Here is a 21,526-nt window from a genome sequence, read left to right as displayed (position 1 = left end):
TTAAAAAATGTATTAATTATAAATTTTAATTTTTTTTTTTTTTTTATTTAATTTTTTTTTTTTTAATTTTTTTAATTTTGCCATTTAAAATCTCTATTTAATAAATTATAAAGTTTTTCATTACTTTGTTTAAAATAATTAATTAAATATGATTTAATTTCTTGATTCATTGGATCATGTTGTACAACATTTCTTGGTTTAAATTCACCATAATCAATATGATTAATATCTAAGAAATCTTCTAATTCACTTAAAACTGATTCAGGTTGTGAAGAGATATCTTCATATCTAATGATATGAATTTGTTCCAATGGGAAAAAGTTTAACCAATAATCCAATTGCTCAAAATAGAGTGATTTTGCTAACATACCAAAAGTTGGATGACCACTTGTATGAAGAATTGAACCAATTTGGAAACATTTATCACATCTAATACAATCTTTATAGAATGTCCAATTCTTTTCAGAATGTAAAGTGTAAAAAGGATCAACCAAATTGAATTCTTCACCACTAGTATTATCATTTAGTAAACCACCACCGCCATTCTTTTCAATTTCTTTTCTTTGTTTAAATGCTTCTTTATATCTCTCATGACCACGTATACAAGTTTCAATTACGTCAGCTTCTTCATGGATTAAATGCTCAAAAGAGTATTCCAATGGTGGTGACTTGTTTCTTTTTAACCATTGAATTGAGAAATGGTATTGTGATAAGGAACGTTCCACTGGGTCTCTCAATAGTAGAATCAATTTGGCATTCTTTAGGGTTGTAAATAAACGTGGTGCAGTATTTGGATTATTAATATAGAATGGTGTTGCTTCACCAATTAATTTCTGATTCTCTAAACTTGTATATTGTTCAAAATGTTTTGCATACCATTCAATACCATTTGCATAATAACTATTGAAATACCAAATCTCTTTCTTACTATGATGAGCGATTTGTGGATGCTTTTGTAAATAATAATCTAAAAATGTTGTACCACTCTTCATTGTACCAATAACTATAAAATTTGGTAAACATAATAATTTACCTTCAACTGGTATACATGTATTTGGTTGTTCTTTTGATTTCTTTTTAATTCTTTCTTTATAATTTATTAATTCATTATTATTATTATTATTATTATTATTATAATTATTATTATTATTATTTTCTTGTTCATCATTTAATTTATTATTATTATATTCATTGTTAATTTGATTTTGATTTTCATTTTGATTTTGATTTATATCATTAATTGAATATTTTAATTGTTCTAATTGTTTTCTAATTTCAGTTTGTTGCGCTTTTAAATCTTTTTGTAAATTTAATAATTCTGTATAATCTAATCCTTTACCAGATGTATTTATTGTATTTGTGATTGTATTTGATGATGGGAATGATTGTGGTGATGTTATATAAAATTGATATGCAATTATTGTTATAATTATAATTGATAATATTATTATATTTTTTTTAGTTAATATCATTGATGTTGTTGACATTTTTCTTTTTCTTTTTTTTTAAAAATAAAAAAAATAAAAAAATAAAAGTGAATTTATTTTTTTTTTTATTTTTTTATTTTTAATGGATAAAATGAATAAAAAGATACAATTAAATTTTTTTTACGATTGTTGAACAAAAATAAAAAAAAAAAAAAAAAAAAAAAAAAAAAAAAAATTAATTAAAAAAAAAAAAAGAATTTTGAAAGAGCAAACGAAAATTATTTTTTTGTCAGTTGAAAAAATCCAACAAGATATTTTTTTTATTTTTTTTTTTTATTTTTAATTTTATTTTTATTTTTTTATTTTTCATTTTTTAAGAGATTCAATTAAATTGTCAACAAGATACGGAAACAGTATATGGGAGTTAAGATATGTTATATATAAAAAAAAAAAAAAAAAAAAAAAAAAAAAAATAACAATTTTATTGAAATTGAGTTGTACTGGTTTGATAAAAATTTAGAATTTAGAATTAGATAAATTTAGTAAATTAAACTCTATATTCGTTTTATTTTTATTTTTTTTGTTATTTTATTTTTGGTTTTTATTTTTAGTGTTGTTCAACCTTTTTCCACTTTTGGAAAAAAAAAGGGGGTTTTTTTTTTTAATTTCTTTTCCATTCCAAAAAATAAATAATAAAATAATCTTTTATTTTTTTATTTTTTTAATTTTTTGTATAACAAACTTAAATATAAACTGTTGTTGTAAAAAAAAAAAAAAAAAAAAAAAAAAAAAATAATAATAAATAATAATTTTTAAAATAAATTAAAAATGAGTCATATAACAAGATATATTGAAGAACCAACCAAGTTCAATAATTTATTCAAACAACTACATCATATAATGTTAATCCACTTCTCATCAAAATGGTTAGAGTAAATTGAAATTATTCCCGAGATTTTCAAGAATCCACCCCCAACCAATAGTAGTGGTAGTAAACTATAAGGTATCAGTAAAACCACACACCATATGGAGTTGGAGTTGTATACCCTTCCACTCATTATATAACATTAGCTCCTAACAAAGATTGAAAGAAATCAAATCTCTCAACACTCTCAAAAGTACAAAAGGTGAATCACAACTGCAAAGAAAAAGTTGTAATCGTTGCACCATGTAGGTTTGTTAATTCGGGTCAAGAACTTTAAAGAAAGGGTGATGGTATAAATAAAATTATATTGGTTCTACCTGTTTTTGTACTTTCACCAATCGCAACCACAATATTCCAGTAAGTTATCATTTGTACTTGCAAATATTGGAAAACTCAAAGTCTGGTGACTAAACTGTAATTGTCATTTCAAATTATTTACTCAAGTATATAAAACTCGTGGTTATGAATACTTTCAATTGGATGGTTCAACACCAAGTATGCTAAACGTCAACAATTTGTTAAAATTTATAATGATCCAACTCTTAACCAGAGTTTGTATTTCTTCTTATATCAAAAGCAGGTGAGGTGTTGGTTTGACGAATCTTATTGGTGGTGGTGGTGGTGGTAATCATTTGGTTTTATTCGATGTAGATTGAAATCCAGCACATGATGTTCAATCTATGTGTCTCTTGTGTTTGGACAGAAGGTCAACTAAAAATTGTTGTATCAACAATTTATCTTACCTTTACAACAGTTGGTACCATTGAAGAGAAAATCTCTCAAAGACAATAGTACTTTCAATCCAATTGATATCACAGAGGGAGATTCTGATAATTGCCACCACCTTTTAACTCAAATGATTTAAAAGATATTTTTACACTTTGTCAAAGATACACTTTGTGATACTAATGATATTTTAAGTTGTAAATGTTCACCTGCAGTTGGTGGTAATTTTGATCAAAATTTATAGAGTATTTGATGGAGCATTTGATCATTATTACCCTTCAAAATTTCAAGGAGAATTGGTGGATTCGCTTTTATTTTCATATGATGTGTTGTGCAGGAATCTTTTTTTTTTTTTTTTTATTAATAATTTAACGACATTATTTTTTAAAAAAATAAAAAAATAAAAAATATTTGTTTGTGTTTTAAAAACAAATAACTGTTTTTTTATAAAATTTTCTAATTTTGTTTTATTTTTATTATTTTTTTTATTTATTTATTTTTCCAAAAAAAAAAAAAAAATGATCACTAGAAAAATCTGATCTTTTTTCTTTTTTATTTTTTTATTTATTTTGGGTAAAAGTTGTAACTCCACCTTTTTTTTATTTTTTTTTATTTTTTTTTCATTCAAAATATTTCTGTTCTTTGTTTATTAAAATTGGTCAAGATAGTATTATACATAATACATTTATTGGAATGAAAAATATACAAAATTTAGAGAGTGGCAATGATAAAGATAAACTAGCAAATTTAAAAACAGCAGAACTATGTAAAAAATTAAAAGATTTAACAAAATTAACTCGTGCACTCATCAAAAAACATAGACTTTCTTCTCATACAAAATACAAATAGTACAATACTCAACACCACAACTTTAAAACAATAAAATAAAGTTTAAACATGTATATATAAAACCAAAATTGACCTCTGAATACACCTCTTCTTGCTGTTTTGATTCAACTCTTATTTAAAATGTTAAAATTTTATCTTTAGAAAAAAATTAAAATAAAATAAAAAAAAATATAAAAAAAATATAAAAAAAAAAAAATGGAAAAAGTGTTTAGAAAAAAAAAAAAATTAATTATTATTTAATAAAAGTATTATTTTAATTGTTTAATTTAATTATTAAATTTATTTATTTCTTTGGTAATTCAATTGATTGTGGATAATTAAAATAATTATTTGGATCATATTTTCCTTTAATTTCTTGAAGTTTTTTATAATTTGATTTGGTGACATAGAGTCCGGTTTGCCAATCTTCAAATTCATCATCTGGATAGTTATTATTTAATTTATCACCAATTGAAGAGAGTTTAGAGTTTACAAGTTTTCTAAGACCAGAGAATAATGGATCATTTTCAGTGTTATTATATTGAGCGACAATAGTGTATGACCACATAGCTTCATCACCTCTGTGAAGGAAAGAATTGAATGGAGAATCGATTGAACCAGTTCTATCTTGATTTTGTTTACCACCATGATAGAAAATAGCTTGATTAATATTTAACAATGTTTCTGGTTTAATTAAAGAGGTTGAATTGATGATATTGGTGACGGCATATTTATAGAAATCGTTGATAGCATTTGGTACATCGTTTTTAGATAATTTCTTAACGAATCTACCTTTGGTGAATTGTCTTAATGGATTATTATCATAACTCATTGAGCTAATGACTTCCCAGAATGTTTTCTTTAAAGTTTGGATATCCATGGTGGTGACTCTACCCAATGGTGTACAGGTTGGATTTGATGGTGGACAAAGGAAATCGGCTAACAATTTTCTGAATTCGAAATCACCCTCTTCAAGTGGACCATTGTAAAAGAATGTAATACTAGCGGATGGAGTCATATTTGCGGATTTCAAAGTTAATTGAGAGTACATATTGACATAGATATTTTCACGAGTTTGTTCAGTGGCAGAACGTACATAAGAATCCAATAAGGCGAGAGCTTTATCTAAATTGACAATATCGAAACGAATGGTATTCTTGTAAAAATATTGCGGAATTGGGTAAACTTTAATTTTGTAATCTACAACAACACCAAAACCACCACCACCAGAACCAGCCAATGCCCAATAGAGATCACTATATTTATTCTTTGGATTGGCTTTAACAATTGAACCATCTTCAAGTACAACGGTGAATTCTAATATGTTATCAGCCATATAACCATATTTACCACCAAAGTAATTTGATCCACCACCTAATACAACACCCATACCAACAGTTGGACAACTACCAGCAGTTGTTGCCAATAATAATTTAGTTGTGGCATTATATAATTCAATAACTTGTACACCAGCTTGTACAACAACAGTTTGAGCTTCAACATCAATTTCAATACCTTTTAATGAACTTAAATCAATATTAACAGTTTTATTTAACATTGAAAATTGTGTTGCTGAATGACCACCTGATCTAATTGATACCTAAAATTAAATTAATTTTTTTTAAAAAAAAAAAAAAAAAAAAAAAAAAAAAAAAAAAATTAATTAATTAATTAATTGAATTTAAATTTTAAAAAAATAATAAAAAGATTTTATAAAAAAAAAAAAAATAAAAACTTACACCTCTATTAATACTTTGTGCATATAAAATTGCATCACTAATTTCAGAAGCATTCGTTGGTTTAATATAACAGTATGCTCTATTATTCATTAATGGATTAATAAATCTATAATAATTTGGATTATTATAATCAACACATTGGACAGCTTGAGTTATTGAAATTTGATTAATAGTAATTAATACAAATGATAAAAATAATAAAATATTATTTAATTTCATTTTATTTTTTAAAAAATATTATTTAATTATTATTATTTTTTTTTTTTTTTTTTTTTAATACATGTTTATGGTTTTTTTTTTTTTTTTATTATTAAAAATACAAAAAGGTTATTTTATTTTATTTTATTTTATTTTATTTTATTTTATTTTATTTTATTTTATTTTATTCTATTTTATTTTATTTTATTTTATTTATTATTACAATATTTTTATTAGTTTTTATGGAAATAAAATTTTAATGGTAAAATTTATTATTGTAATTATTTTGAATGATTAAAAAAAAAAAAATAGTTCAATTTATAATAAAATATTTAAAGGGAAAATAGAATAAAAAAAAAAAAAAAAAAAAAAAAAAAGAAAAAAAGACAAACTCCCTTATCCTAACCTTTTTTTTTTTTTTCACTTTTTTTTTTTTTTATTTTTTTTTTTTTCAATTTTATTTTTTTTTTTATTTTATTTTATTTTTATTGTTTTTCACAAAATTTCAACTTAAATATTTATAAAAATAAATATATAATTTGTAAATAAAATGTATATTGAAGATTGGGATGAATTTTATGATAAATCAGAGCAATTATATAGAACTGATCCAAAAAGGGTATTTATTTAATTATATTAAAATAATATATAATTATAAATAAATATAATTTACTTAAATATATTGTATTGGTTAAACTTTGGTTTATTAATTTTATAAACAAACCTATAAAATTATTTTATATTATATTTAATTACATATAGACCAGATTTTCATTTAAATTTAGACATGTAGAAGGAAAAGTTGTTTTAAAAGTTACCAATGATACAGTGAACCTTAAATTTCAAACAGATAAAGAAAATGATTTCAAAAGGATAGATCAAATTAATTCTTTATTTTTTAGACTTACTACAGAACAATAAATATATAAAAAACAATATAAATATAAATATAAATAAGAATAATAATAAAAAAAAAAAATAATAATAAAAAAAAAAAAACAAAAGAACCCCGATAATAATAATGTAAAACCAATCAAAAATATATTATTTCTTTTATACTATTTTTAAAAATAATTTTTATTTTTTATTTTTTTATTATTCTTCATTTTTTAAAAATGAGATTTTATTTATTTATTTATATGTATGGGTTAAAAATCAATGGGGGTTTTTTTTTTTAAAAAAAAAAAAAAAAAAAAAAAAAAGAAAAGAAAAAAGAAAAGAAAAAAATAAAAAAAAGATATAAAAAAAATAAATTATGAAAATCCCACACCACATACACACACACACACACATATTACCAAAATTAAAAAATGAAAATTGAAGAAATATTTTTGAATTTTCATAAATTGTAAAATTATCACAATAATTTGCAATGACCTCCTCTTTCTCTTTTTATTCATTTTTTTTTTTTTTTTTTCTCTATCTAAACAATTTTTTTTTTTTTTTTATTTTTTTCATTTTCATTTTATTTTCCCTATTCCAATCACAATTTTATATATCTTTTAGATTTTTTATTTATTTATTTTTTTATTTGTTTAAATTTTTTTTATAAAAATAATTTTTGAAAATGATGATTTATATAAAAATTGATAATTTTTTATTTAATATAATTTTAATATTATTTGTTTTATATTTTCATTCAATTTAAAAAAAAAAAAAAAAAAAAAAAAAAAAAAAAAAAATGTATAAATAAAATTTTTTTATATTTTTTTAATAAAAAATAATAAACAATAAACAATAAACAATAAACAATAATAATAAATAATAATAAATAAATAAAAAATTAAAAAAAAAAAAAAAAAAATGAAATTAAAATTATTATTAATTTTAATAATTTTAACAATTTTTAAAATTAAAATATCATTTGGAGGAGAAATTTGTTCAAATGATTATAAATGTGGTATTAAAGGTGCAAAATGTGGTAAAAGTCAAAAAGAATGTTCACCAGGATTTTATTGTGGTAATAGTGGATTATGTGTTGAAGGTAAATTAGAAGATGGTAGATGTAATAGTAATAAAGAATGTTCATTAGGATTTAAATGTATTAATCAAGGTCAATATAGAGTTTGTAAACCATCGAAATTATATGGACTTGGTGAAAGATGTTTATCAAGTTCTGAATGTTTAGGTAGTTTATTATGCACTAAAGGAATTTGTAAATTAAAGAAACTCAACAACTGTTCAATGAATGAAGATTGTGATTCCAATAGTTATTGTAACAAATTCAATCAGTGTGTACAAAGATTACCAATGGGTGCAGACTGTTTATTCAAAGTTGACCAATGTACACAAGACGCTATTTGCGGTATGGAAGATGGCAGATCAAATTATTTACAAGGTAAGTGTGTTCCATTATTCTCGAAATCCATTGGCCAATCTTGCTACGCTACGCAATTTGGCGAGTGTGATATGGAGGGTGGGCTATACTGCCCCACCACAAGTGGCCTAGTGTCAAGTTGTGCCGAGATGGTTAATGGTAAACAAACATGTAAATCCAATAAAGATTGTGACACGTTTTGGCAAGAATGTGAATGTTCAGGTAAATCTTCCAATTCTACATGTAATTCTAAATTTAATATTGATGCAACTTGTTCAAAACTTTATACAAACCTACAACAATGTTTAAAAGGTAGTCAATGCTCAGTAGTTAATGATATCAATGGTATTCATGAAACCAATGCCAATAGTTGTGTTATGAAAAATTGTCAACAACATGCAGTTTGTTTCTATTCTCGTTGTCTTCGTTTTGAATTTGGTGGTTGTAAATTACCAGATTCCCTAAAATGTATAATTACAAATTCAACAAGTTTAGAAAATAATTATTTTTTAAATTATAATTTAGAATCTAGAAATGGTACATATAATGATACTGATGATTTAACTTTAAAACCAATTAAACCAAAAGATATAAGTAATGATGAAATTAGTCAAGATAATAATAGTAGTGCTGATGAAAATAATGATAGTAATAATAATAATACTTCAAATAATTCATCAAATAATGAATTAAAACCAAAAAATAATCAAGATAATGAAAATTCTGATAAAAATAATTCAAATTCTAAATTAAATACAAATAATTATACTTTTATTATATTATTATTAATTTGTTTTTTTTTCTTTTTCTTTTAAATAAAAATGAAATTCTTTAAAAAACTCATATTTTTTTATTTATTTATTTTATTTTATTTTTTATTTTATTTTTTATTTATTTTTATTTTTATTTTTTATTTATTTTTAATCATAAATAGATTTTAAAAGTAAATCTCTATCTAAATGATTTTTAATTGAAATTGCAAATTGACAATTACTTTTACCATTATTATATATTTTATAATTTAATAATGATTGATATTGTTTAATTTTTTCATTTTTTTTAAAATCATATCTACATTGATACATTCTAACATATATTTTAAATTCAATTAAATTTTTTGATTGTTGTTGTTGTTGTTGTTGTTGTTGTTGAATTTTATTTGAAAGATTAATAATTTCATCTAAAATTGATTCATTTTTCAATTGTTTTTATTGTTATTGAATATAATTGAATTGTTTCAATATTATTTAAAATTGATTGAAATATTGGTTTTAAACAATATGTATGAGCTAATGAGAATTTAAAATATTTAATTATTGATAATTCTTTATTGAAAATATTTTCAAATAAATATTGAATTATATTATAATGATGATTTCTATAAAATTGAAATTGATATGGTTTTGAAAATGTAAAAATACAATCATCATCTAATACTAAAGTTTTAATTGATTTATTATTCAATTCTGAGAATGTATCATTTGAAATTAAAATACCAAAATTTTTAATTTTAAAATATTCTATACCTGATGTTGATGATGTTGATGATAAAAATGATTTATTACCATTTGAAAATGGTTTAATATCATTTAAAAATGATTGAAATTTATCATCACCATAATTTAAATCGCTACAATACTTTTCAAAAATACAAATTTAATTTTCACACCAATTTTTATTTGTTAAATTTCTTAATGATTTACTTGAATTTAATGATTTTATCATTGATTGAAAATAATCAGTAACACCATTTATGAAAATTGATGTAAATTTTTTAACACCAATACAACATGCATCATCTTTATCTAATGATAATCCAATTAAATGATGAAATTGAGTTGGTATAACTAATGTATGTAATTTTTCAAATTTTTTAATTGAAACCAAACTAAATGGTTCAACGAAATATCTATAAATTTTAATTGATTCAATTTGTTTATTATTTTCATTACAAATACTAAATAGAATAAATGAATTTGTATGTGTATTATTTAATTGTGGATTTCTTTTATTAATAATTGATCTATATTTAATATTTTTTGAAAAAATTGTTTCCGCTAGAATATCTAAATTTAAATCGTACGATTTTTTATATTGATTTTGATAAATATATTCTAGTGCGCCACAATAGAAATTTGTAAAATAATGTTTTGGTATATAGGGTGTTGTTCTATTAAAATAATATTGCATTATATTTGATGGTGGATTTACATAATCGGCATCAAAGAAATTACTAGAACAAACTTCAAATTATACAATTACCGGATGATGAAGTTAAATCTAATAAACCATCCTTTTTAAACCATCCTTCCTGAATACCTTTAAAAAATACTGGTACGAAATATTCATCATCATCATCAAATAAAATTAAATAATATTTAATTAAAATCTTTCTATATTTTAATTTACCTTGTTTTTCTAATTCACCAAGGTTTTCTAAAATTTTACAATCTAAATCATATAAACATAATACTTGTTGATTAAAATATTCTTTACTGATTTCATTTGAAATTTTAATAATTGAAAAATCATAATTAATCTCCATTTTAAATTGAACTTCACCTTCCATAAAATCTTTATTGATGTATATGAAATTGAATTAAATTCAATATTATTATAATTATTATTATTAAAATTATTATAATTATTATTATTAATATTAAGATTTATTAAACCAATATTCTAATCTATTATTATTAATAATATTATCACTAATTAAATTTGATATAATTTTAAACCAATCTTTTGATACTTATGATAATTTAATAATTTCATTGATATTATTAGAATAATTTTTAACTTCATAATATTTATTATTATTTTCATTACAATTATTATTATTTTTATTATTTAATAATAAATACGAATATAATATTGGTTTAATTATTTGTATAGAAACATAATTTGGTAATATTTTATTATTATTATTGTTATTATTATTTATTTTTTGAGGTTTTGAATTACAAATTCATTTGGAATTTCCTCGATTTAAAATTTTAAATTCTCATTTTGATACTGAAAAAAAAAAAATAAAAAAAAAAATAATAAAAAAAAATTAATATAAAAAATGTATATTTAATTAATATAAAATAATAATTTTTATTTAATTACCTCATTCTTTTGAAAATTGTTGTTGAAAGTTTTTTTTTTTTTTTTTTTTTTTTGGGTTTATTAATACCATTTTTTTTTTTCTTTTTTTTTTCTTTTTTTTTTTAATAATTTTTTATAAAATACAATGAAATAAACAAAATAAATAATAATAATAATGGTTTGGAGTATAACTAACTAATTTTAATCTCTGATAAAGAAAAAGATCAAAAGAAAAAAAAAAAAAAAGAATTTTTATGAATGTTTATTAAATTTAGAAGGTAGTTTGGTTCTATAGAACCATGAAAAATTATGTGAATTTTGTATCGATACAAAATTACCACCAATCAAAACAATTACAGCTCATGAATCAATGCTTGATATTCTTTAAATCCAGTCGCCCCTGTCAGTTGTAACAATGTATACATCCATTGGTTTCTTTGATAATCCACCAGAGTTTAACACATGCGTAATGTTATGCTCATCCACGATGTAAACTAAAACAAAAAGCTGAAAACTATTTGTGCCCGTTGATTCTGATTGTCGTTCTGGGTATACCTTACTTTTTGTTCTATTCATCCACCTGGCCATTGTACTCGCCATATGTAGAATTAGTGGCCACCTTCTCAATTGTTAATCACCAATAATATTGATAATTTCCTTTGTACCAATTATTACAAATTTATTAGTAACAGAAGCACAACCAACAACAACAGCAGCAGCAACAGTAGCATCAACAACAACAACAACAACAGCAGCAGCAGCAGTGGGGTCAACAACCAATTCAATAAGTTTATCAAGTTTAAATTCTATTGATGGAAATAGTATTGGTTGTGTATAAGAAGAGAAAATTGTGGATATTAGTAATAGTTTAGGTGGTAGATTTTAGAAAATTTTTCAAAATCGAATTCAATAATATTGTATTAGATTTGGTAGCGCAGCACTATCACTAGTGATTGGGTAAAATCAAGATTTTCAATCTTTTAATAATGTAAATACAAAAACAATAAACAGTAGAACTTACTCAAATATCACTACAGGTAAAGGTATAAACACAAGAACAACACAATGACAACTATTGAATTCAACCATGGCCCCAAATCACTTCAGGTCAATAAATAAATAAATATATGAATAAATAAATAAATAATTTTAATTCATTGTTAACTTTATTAAACTAAATCATAAATTTCTTTATTTTTACTTTTTTTTTTATTAAAAATATTATTGTCATTTACTAAGTTAATTTGAAAAGTATAATTTTTTTGGTTTTGAATAGTTATAAAAAAAAAAATTTTTGATTTAAACAATAACTAAACATACAGATAAGCTGTGATGTGGGTATTTTATTTAAAATATAAAAAGAAACTGATCAGATAATTTATAGAAATAATTAATTAATAGAAGAAACTATATACATTTACATTAAAAAAAAAATAAAAAATAAAAAATAAAAAATAAAAAATAAAAATATATATTATCAACAAACCAAAATAAATGTAAATTAAATTCACTTTTTATTATTTATTATTATTGTTTTTTTTTTTTTTTTTTTTTTTTCTTTGTTTCTGCAATTTTTTTTAATTATTTTCACCACGATTATTATATAGTTTAAACTATTCTAAATAATTTGAAAAATCAAAGGTTAAATTATAATTATTCAATGGGAAATTACAATCGTTTTCAAAGTAATCAAATAAATTTATATAATTGATTGCTTTGGATTTAAAACAAGGTAATTCTTTATATAAATCATCAGAGATGAAAATTGAATTATTGTTGTTATTGTTGTTGTTGCTGTTATTGTTGTTGTTTTTGTTGTTGTTGTTGTTGTTGTTGTTGTTGTTGTTGTTGTTGTTGTTGTTGTTGTTGTTGTTTATAATTGAAACCAAAGCAGATGCCAAATAATTTGAAACTGTCTTCATAATTAGATTCTTATAGAATATTGGCCCATTATTACAAAATGAACAAATCTTAATCTTTGGTTGCAGCAGCATTATTAGCATCAACTGCTTTACCACTTACACAAATAGCATTTGCAACATCTGCAACATCTGCAACAGCAGCTCAATCTGGTTCAATATTAGCATCTACAGCATCATTTTCAGGAGCATTAGAGAAATCATTACAATTTGGGTTCGCAGAGGTAACAAGAAGAGTTGTAACTCAGGTTGCAAAGAATGGTATTAAACGTGTATCAACTATAGCTTTAGCATTGGTGGTAACAAAATCATCAATGGGTGGAAACCTATTATCATCATCAACAGCACCAGTACCAACATCCAATCTTTTATCAATTGCTTCAACACCTTACTCTGCAGTATTTTTCTCAATTAATCATAATGATCGTATCTTTACAATTGATAATCAATTCAATGAAACTGTAACATGTATTGATAATAATAATTTTAGTTTCAATTTCAACAAATCAATCACTTGTCAAATTGATGCTAATAATAATGGTATTAAATGTAATACAACCAACTTTGTAACTGAAATTAATTGTGGTGTTCGTTCAAAATCTGCATTGACTATAAATTCTCTATTTCAACAGTTTCAAAAGTTTCAAGTTCATTAAAATGTGAATACAATGCCAATGAAAAATCAATGATATTCTATGGTCAAAATAGTCCAATCTATTGTAAAGATGGATTCAATGAATATTCATACAATCATAATTCTACTATTTTCTGTTCAAATAGCGAAACCCAATCAAACATTGTTGAATGTGTTAGTGATGGCGGTGAACCTGAACATTCATTCATTAATAATGTAGAATGCTATAGTTACAATAAATATTCATCATGCTCAAAGAATTCATTGGTAAAAGCTTCAGATTATTCATGCATGCTTTGAAGTTCCACCATCCGAAGTAGAGCCAATTGTAATTACCAATCAAACAATTATCACAGAATTCAACTCTGCATCAAATAAACTTGCCTGTTATCCAGGAGAAGTAGAATTTAACTATGCATATAATAATACCCTTATTTGTTATAATGATAAATCTGGATCATCCTTCATCAAATCCAATACAAAGTTAAAGTTTGTATTGAAAAAGAATAATTTACAATTAAAAAATAAAATACTATCATTTGTCATTTAAAAATTCAATTTGATATTACTTTTTTTTTTTTGGAAATTAAAATAGAATCCTAAGGTCAAAGATTTACCACAAATTTTAAATCAAGCCATAAACAATACAGATACCATATCGTGATTCAATTTTTTTAGATTTTTTTTTTATTATTTTTTTTTTTTTTAAAAACAGTGTTTTTTTTTGATTATTAATTTTTTAAATTTCATCAGTCATGGCCTGAGATCCCATCAATTCATCAATTTCATCGTTATCAGTCATTGCAGTTCCAGGCGAAGGTGGTTGTTCAACACATCTACTGATATCTGGAATGTTTGGAAAGAATTCATTCTATTTAAAAAAATTAATAATGGTATTAGAATGTAATGATCAAAAAGTTTTGTGCATTTTATATTTGTAACTGAATATTATCTTACAAGAATTTGGGTAACATCATTATAAAATGAAGCTTGGTCATCTACCATAAACACTGGTATATTATTAATTGAATACATGTGGAAATGACTAAATAAGCAAAATATAAGTTGATCAACACAAGTTTCATGAAACATAATTGAAATAATATTACTACCTATTGGTGAAATAGTACAAGGGGTATTGATACTTGATTGTGGAAATTTAAATTTAAAATCACCTAGAGTTTGTTGAGTCTTTTGTAAATAAACTCCAAAATTATTACCATTTAGTTGAATTATTTTTTCAGTGGCCATAGAAGAGAAATAATTATTCTTCAATACTTGTGAAACAGAAATAGCAGGGTTTGCATTGGAGGAAATTGTCATAACAGGTTCTGATTCTGAGTTTAATTGATAAGGAGTAACAATAAGATTAATATTTGAAATGATATTAGATTTAGCTGATAATTCATACGGACATTGGGATGATTGTAGACATATATGTACTTTATCTTTTACACTTGGGAAAACATCAATTGAAATTGCCTCAGTTTTATAACCTACTAATGCACCTAATGGTGTCTGCACAGGTTCAACAAGGAGTGGAGCATTTTTGGTTTTATAATTTGATTGTGCTGGTTCAATAACTCTTTTTGGAAGTGGATTTTGTGTTGTTGGTATTAAAATTTCGAATCCCATGGGAATATCTAGATTTTGGATGTTCAATTGATCCTTTATCCAAGAAAAGTCTATTTCAGTTCCTACTGTTGATTGTGGGACACCAGATTTTACTTGATTTTGGGCTATTCCTTTTCTTGTCCATGATACATGTCTTTCCATATAATCAACTAAATAACCAATACCATTCATGCAAAAAGCTGCCCCTCCTCTTGATTCTAATTATGAAGTGTATTGTATCAATAAAAATATTCAAATTAACGATTAATTAGTAATAATAAATAATAAATAATATAATATATAATATATAATATATAATATATAATAATAATAATAATAATAATAATAATAATAATAATAATAATAATAATAATAATAATAATAATAATAATAATATTTTATCCTACCTTGAGCTCTTTGCCAATTTAAACCACCTATACAAAAGATTTTTTGTTGACCATTGTTACTGGTACCATACATGAACTTTGAATGATCTTTTGAGGCACTTCTTTGTTGATGGTTATTTAGGAATGGATAATTGAGCCTAAATGTTAATGAGAAAGTTGTACCAGTAACTACATTATTAGCAAATCCTTTATTTGTAGTCATTGTTTGAGACATCCATTTTGAAATACTACCGTAATATTTACCGATGTATTGCCATAAAATTTCAATGTTATTCATTCTTGCCAAGTTATACTGAGAGGATCCAGCAATAATATTTTTCTTTTCTGGTATTGGAGTTTGAACAAAGTATTCACCAAATGAATGTTGCTTTGCTCTATAATAATGATAGCTTGGAAAATTTGGATCTGATGAAAAATCAATATTTCCAGCGACATGATTAGCCTGGGAAATACAAAAAGTGGTATAATTTGAGTGAGTATAATTTACAACTATAAAATAAACAATAATAAAAATAATTATACATACCAATTTAGCCCATTGTAGAATTTTAATAATTCTTGGGAGAGTTGGACCTACAATAAAATTATCCTGAATAATTGTATCGATTTCTGTAAACTGTTCCGTATCTCCAATTTCAATATCTGTTACTGTATCAAATGTATCGTTTTTGTTAACATTATTAACACCTGTTATACTTTCTTCTGTTAAAGAACTTATGATTGAACCAGTAATCTTTTTAGAATTTATTGTTGCAATTGCAGGGTTGGTATAAATCAAATATTTAGGAATAATATCTAATTCAGCTTGTGACAATGTAATACAAATTGAATGTTGTAAATAATTATCTTTGGAGGTATGTAAAAAGAAATCATTCATTTTTTGAGGTGTTTTTGGAATACTATGAATAACATGAATACCACCTTGTTCGTTCCAAATAAAAAATCCTTTTTCATGTGCACTTCCTTTTGAGTAATCGTCATCAAAAGCATTATTGTAAGAAATACTTGAAAATAGAAGATCATTCACTTGACTGAATGTTTGAGTAATTGGAGATACCTGGTTTTGATCTCTCATATTATAATCGCTCAATTCAAAAATTTTTTCATTTAGGTCCTTTAAATTACTATCTGTATAAAAAGATGAACCACCATAACCAGCATCATTAAAATGTTCATAAATCCACCAATTAACATAATTTACAGAGGGTTTTAAGTTTGGGTGTGGTGATTTTGCATAAATATCACTGTATAAACATCTTGGAGGTTGACATTTAATTATTGAGAACAAAATAAATAATAAAAATATAGTAACCAAATATTTCATTCTTTTAATTATTTAATTAATCGTTTCTTGCTTTTTTTTTTTTTAAAAAAAAAAAAAAAAAAAAAAAAAAAAAAAAAAAAAAAAAAAAAAAATAAAAAAAATAAAATTAAATAAAATAAAATGTTCAAAATTTTTTAGAATAAATCATGATTGGTTTGGTATTTTTAGCATCAAAAGATATTTCAAAGAAAAATAAAAAAAATAAAAAAAATGAATTCATTTACACCAAGATTTTGCTCGTTTTTTTTTAAAAATTTTGAAAAGATATGCACTAAAATATTGATGGCGTTTTTTTTAATGCTTCATAGTAAACATTAAAATATTGATTGTTTTTTTTTTATTTATTTAAAATTATTTAAAATAATTTTTTTTCTTGAATGTTCAATCATATTACAGCTCTTCAATAACATCATTCTTTTATGATTTATATGAATTAGAAGGTTTTAAAGAATCAAGTGTATCATTTTTAATTGATGTGTTAAGTAATAAAGAAAATGTTTATGATTTCAAAACATATTTCATAGAGTTATTAAATGCAGCCAATAATGATAAAAAACCAATGATTTATCAATCATTAAATTCAAATAATTTGTGTTTCTTTGAAAGTAATTTCCAATTCATTGCACCAAAAACATCATCACTCGAATCAAATTCAACCTCTGCTCAATCAAAGACAACCGATATATCCTCTCGTGCTTCGATTGGTGTATTGGAAGACCAAGTTAATTCTATTCAATCATTATTAACTGTAGAAGTTGGAAATCCAAAAACCATTCCATTTTATAGTCTTTACAATTATGTTTATACATACTCTGATACAAACCACTATGATTTCATTCAAAATGCTAGAGTGGATAGTCCACATACTAAAGATTCTAAAAATAGATGTGTTTTCCAAGATTCTAAAAATAGATTTTTCGATTTATCACCAACTTCAAAGTATGTATTCTTTTATTTTATTTTTATTTTAATTTATCATTATTTTATTATCTAACCTATTTATTTTATATTTTTAAAAAATTAAATTAATTAATTAATCTCAATAGTGTTTTAGGACCATCACAATATACTACAACAAATGGTAGCAACATTTTTTATTTTAGTCTTTGTGAAACATCAACTTTATGTACTGCTACAGCTGGTGAGGGTCCAATTCAATAACGTGTTTCAGTCAATGGTACAAGGTATCCAACAAATCTCCACTAAATTTGCCTGTCCAATTGAAAACAAATACTTATTTGGTGGCAATCAATATGATTTAAGATCATTGAAATTGTATGTATTTTATTATTATTATTATTATTATTTTCTTTTATAGATTTTATTTTACTGATAAAAAAAAAAAATTATTAAAGAACATCATCATCAAATCCATATTCGTCAGCTCTAGAACCCAATAGATTCCTTTTCAATTTCGGTGGTACTGTTGATGTATGTAATAAATTCTCAAGATTAAGTGGAAAGTATTATGGTTGTCTTATTTTAGGACTTGGAAAAACAACCATTCCATTCCTTGATAAACCTACAGTATCCAAAGTACCATTTATTGCAAGTAGTAACACATCAAACAATATTTTAATTTCATTTAATTCATCATCTACCCCTACCATTTGTACAACCAAACCAGAGATAAAGGTATATATTAGATGCTCCAATACTGAATTCACCGTCTTAACCACTGTTAATAACTCCATTTGCAATCAAACAATCTATGCATCATCCAAAAATGCATGTCCGTTTTATTTATTTATTTATTTATTTATTTATTTATAATATTAAAAAAAAATAATAAATAATAATAGTAATTATAGTTTTTTCACTTACCCAAGCCAATTCAATAATATAAATATTAGTTTAATTATTTTATCATTTAAATATTTCAATGCATTAATAAAATGATTACACGAACAAATAAAATCATACACTAAAACAATTAAATGAAATTTCAAAATAAAAAAATAAAAAAAATTGCATTATTATTTATTTTAAATTTATAAGATAAAGTGCAAAAACAAATGGTGAATAGGACAGACGGAGTGAAAGTGAAATGAAATAGTAGTTAAATAGTCATATAGGTACTTGAATAAAGTATATCAGCAAGACCGGCTTTCATCATCATTCTTCTACGAAAAAAATAAAATAAATCGATCGGAATATGGAGGGAATATTACCACACAGTAATTATAAAAATATAACAAAATCAAAAAAAAAAGAGAATTATCAAAATTAAAGATAGTTTTTTTTATAGTATTTTTTTTTTAAAAAGTTTTATTTTATATTTCATGTATGTTTTTTTTTTTAGTTAAAATCCTGTTTTTTTTCTTGCGGATTTTCTTATTCAGAACCAACACCACCTTCAAAACCCATAAGTTTTTGGATTTCATCATAAATAACTAAAACTAAAGCACCACCTGAACCTCTGATGGCATTTGATAAAGCACCTTTGAAGAAGGCAGTTGGACCTTCACGGGTGGCAATCTTTACCCAACAATCCCAAGTGCCTATAAATTAAAAAAAAGATTATATTAATATACAATTAAAATATTTATATGAGAAGGACAGAGGAGGCCGATGAGAGAGAGAAAAAAAAATTATATGAGAAAGTACAAAAACAAATAGTGAATTGGATAGGTAGAGTGAAAGTGAAATGAAATAGTAGTTAAATAGTCATATAGGTACTTGAATAAAGAATATCAGCACGACCGGCTTGCATCATCATTCTTCTACGAACAGTATCGAATGGGTAGCTGACTACACCAGCGATGGTAGTGACAACTTGTGCGATACCCCATGAAGCCCAGAATGAAGCTTTCTTGTTGTTTTCACCTAATAAAATTCCTTTAGCAGTATCGTAACCACCAAAGAAAGCAGCTCTGTAGACAAAGATACCTCCGACAGATACACCAAAACCACGGTATAAACCGATTAAACCGTCTCTCTTGTAGATTGAAGAGATACAGTTACCTAAACCAGTGAATTGACGAGCTGAACCAGTACCAACATCAGCAGCTAAACGAGTACGGGCAAAATCTAATGGGTAAACAAAGAGTAATGAGGTTGCACCAGCAGCACCACCAGATAATAAATTACCAATGAAAAATTTGGTTGGGTTTTCTTTAGCAGTGTGTCTGACGAAGAATTTCTTGTATTTATCTTTGAAGGCAAAGTTAAGAGCTTGAGTTGGGAAATATCTAATAACATTGGCTAAATTACCTCTCCATAATGAGATGACACCTTGTTCTTTTGAAACTCTAACAAAACAATCGACGATACCTTTGTATTGTTTATCAGCAGCAATTTGAGTTGAAGCAGATTGAACTTGTAATAATAATTTAACACGTTCAATTGGTGCAACAATAGTTTTTGAGACACCACCGGCAGTACCACCGATTAAAGAATCTAATTAAATAGTAAAAAATTATTTTAAATATTTATATATTAGAATTTTTTTTTTTTTTTTGATCATTTGATTTATTTATTATTTTCGGTTTTTTTTTGTTTAGTCACCTGATTTATTTTTTTTTATCAATTTTTTATTATTATTATTATTATTATTATTATTATTATTATTATTATTATTATTATTATTATTATTATTATTATTCAATTTTCTTTTTTTAACTAACCTTTAACAAATCTATTTTTTTTTTTTTTTAAAAATTAAATTTTTAATGTTAGAATTATTATATTATTAATATTAAATTAATATTTATTTAAATTTTTTTTTTTTTTTTTTTTTTTTTTTTTTTTTTTTTTTTTTTTTTTTTTTTTTTTTTTTTAAATTAAATATTTAATATATAAAAAAAACACATACGAAGATACGTCGTTTTTCTTTTGGTTAGACATAGTTATATAGTTATATATGGAACACAACAAACGAAAAAAAAAAAAAAAAGAAAAAAAAATGGTAAAATTAAATTGTTAAAAAAAAAATTAAAAAAAAAAAAAAAAAAATCAAAATGGCCGGTTTTTGTATTCGAAAAAAAAAAATATAAAAATCTATGTAAAACCTATGTTTTTGTTTACATAATATTGTACTCAGCACCAATTTTATTACGCCATAATTACATAACCCAAAAAAAAAAAAAACAATTTGGATAAAATTAAAACACTGGTGAATAAAAAAATTTTTTTTTGATAATAAAAAAATGGATAAATTCACCACAATATTAAATTAAACAACCATATTTTTTTTTTTTTAAATTTTTTTTTATATTAAACCACTGGTTTTTTTTATGGTTTATTTGTTTTTTTTTTTTTATTATTACTGTTTTTTTTTTATTATTTTTTTTTTTTTTATTTTTTATTTTTTATTTTTTTTTTGTTATAATCAACTTCTTTAAAAAAAAAAAAAAAAAAAAAAAGGTAACAGATAATA

General features: G+C 23.1%; 11 protein-coding genes across 11 annotated transcripts; 6 read left to right on the top strand and 5 right to left on the bottom strand.

Moving 5' to 3' along the window:
- Window positions 1–71: 71 nt before the first annotated feature.
- kil1 (hypothetical protein) lies at window positions 72–1,487 on the bottom strand (the record flags this gene model as incomplete). Its single annotated transcript, XM_642084.1, has 1 exon — window positions 72–1,487. One exon carries the CDS (start codon window positions 1,485–1,487, stop codon window positions 72–74), a length of 1,416 nt encoding a protein of 471 aa, XP_647176.1.
- Window positions 1,488–3,021: 1,534 nt separating this feature from the next.
- On the top strand, window positions 3,022–3,144 carry DDB_G0267628 (hypothetical protein; the record flags this gene model as incomplete). Its single annotated transcript, XM_642083.1, has 1 exon — window positions 3,022–3,144. The coding sequence occupies one exon, from the start codon at window positions 3,022–3,024 to the stop codon at window positions 3,142–3,144; it is 123 nt and encodes a 40-aa protein (XP_647175.1).
- A 627-nt stretch (window positions 3,145–3,771) lies between these two features.
- On the top strand, window positions 3,772–3,927 carry DDB_G0267626 (hypothetical protein; the record flags this gene model as incomplete). Its single annotated transcript, XM_642082.1, has 1 exon — window positions 3,772–3,927. One exon carries the CDS (start codon window positions 3,772–3,774, stop codon window positions 3,925–3,927), a length of 156 nt encoding a protein of 51 aa, XP_647174.1.
- A 283-nt stretch (window positions 3,928–4,210) lies between these two features.
- DDB_G0267624 (hypothetical protein) lies at window positions 4,211–5,864 on the bottom strand (the record flags this gene model as incomplete). The annotated part of the gene is made up of 2 exons (XM_642081.1): window positions 4,211–5,506; window positions 5,646–5,864. 2 exons carry the CDS (start codon window positions 5,862–5,864, stop codon window positions 4,211–4,213), a joined length of 1,515 nt encoding a protein of 504 aa, XP_647173.1.
- A 529-nt stretch (window positions 5,865–6,393) lies between these two features.
- srp9 (signal recognition particle 9 kDa subunit) lies at window positions 6,394–6,764 on the top strand (the record flags this gene model as incomplete). The annotated part of the gene is made up of 2 exons (XM_642080.1): window positions 6,394–6,462; window positions 6,606–6,764. The coding sequence occupies 2 exons, from the start codon at window positions 6,394–6,396 to the stop codon at window positions 6,762–6,764; spliced, it is 228 nt and encodes a 75-aa protein (XP_647172.1).
- An 882-nt stretch (window positions 6,765–7,646) lies between these two features.
- Window positions 7,647–8,975, top strand: DDB_G0267620 (hypothetical protein; the record flags this gene model as incomplete). The annotated part of the gene is made up of 1 exon (XM_642079.1): window positions 7,647–8,975. The coding sequence occupies one exon, from the start codon at window positions 7,647–7,649 to the stop codon at window positions 8,973–8,975; it is 1,329 nt and encodes a 442-aa protein (XP_647171.1).
- A 105-nt stretch (window positions 8,976–9,080) lies between these two features.
- Window positions 9,081–10,705, bottom strand: DDB_G0267618 (hypothetical protein; the record flags this gene model as incomplete). Its single annotated transcript, XM_642078.1, is given in 4 exon segments — window positions 9,081–9,340; window positions 9,582–9,790; window positions 9,830–10,403; window positions 10,423–10,705. The coding sequence occupies 4 exon segments, from the start codon at window positions 10,703–10,705 to the stop codon at window positions 9,081–9,083; spliced, it is 1,326 nt and encodes a 441-aa protein (XP_647170.1).
- Window positions 10,706–11,425: 720 nt separating this feature from the next.
- On the top strand, window positions 11,426–13,825 carry DDB_G0268484 (hypothetical protein; the record flags this gene model as incomplete). Its single annotated transcript, XM_642077.1, has 3 exons — window positions 11,426–11,435; window positions 11,937–12,080; window positions 13,239–13,825. The coding sequence occupies 3 exons, from the start codon at window positions 11,426–11,428 to the stop codon at window positions 13,823–13,825; spliced, it is 741 nt and encodes a 246-aa protein (XP_647169.1).
- Window positions 13,826–14,542: 717 nt separating this feature from the next.
- On the bottom strand, window positions 14,543–17,148 carry DDB_G0267616 (hypothetical protein; the record flags this gene model as incomplete). The annotated part of the gene is made up of 4 exons (XM_642076.1): window positions 14,543–14,674; window positions 14,761–15,635; window positions 15,825–16,266; window positions 16,351–17,148. 4 exons carry the CDS (start codon window positions 17,146–17,148, stop codon window positions 14,543–14,545), a joined length of 2,247 nt encoding a protein of 748 aa, XP_647168.1.
- A 210-nt stretch (window positions 17,149–17,358) lies between these two features.
- On the top strand, window positions 17,359–18,309 carry DDB_G0268294 (hypothetical protein; the record flags this gene model as incomplete). Its single annotated transcript, XM_642075.1, has 3 exons — window positions 17,359–17,387; window positions 17,545–18,087; window positions 18,195–18,309. 3 exons carry the CDS (start codon window positions 17,359–17,361, stop codon window positions 18,307–18,309), a joined length of 687 nt encoding a protein of 228 aa, XP_647167.1.
- Window positions 18,310–19,482: 1,173 nt separating this feature from the next.
- On the bottom strand, window positions 19,483–20,994 carry ancA (ADP/ATP translocase; the record flags this gene model as incomplete). Its single annotated transcript, XM_642074.1, has 4 exons — window positions 19,483–19,649; window positions 19,828–20,547; window positions 20,775–20,785; window positions 20,963–20,994. The coding sequence occupies 4 exons, from the start codon at window positions 20,992–20,994 to the stop codon at window positions 19,483–19,485; spliced, it is 930 nt and encodes a 309-aa protein (XP_647166.1).
- Window positions 20,995–21,526: the final 532 nt, after the last annotated feature.

The sequence above is a fragment of the Dictyostelium discoideum genome (assembly GCF_000004695.1).
Source record: "Dictyostelium discoideum AX4 chromosome 1 chromosome, whole genome shotgun sequence".
NCBI lineage: Eukaryota > Evosea > Eumycetozoa > Dictyosteliales > Dictyosteliaceae > Dictyostelium > Dictyostelium discoideum.
Note: the sequence above shows the minus strand (reverse complement) of the source record. Positions and strands in the feature narration are given on the sequence as shown.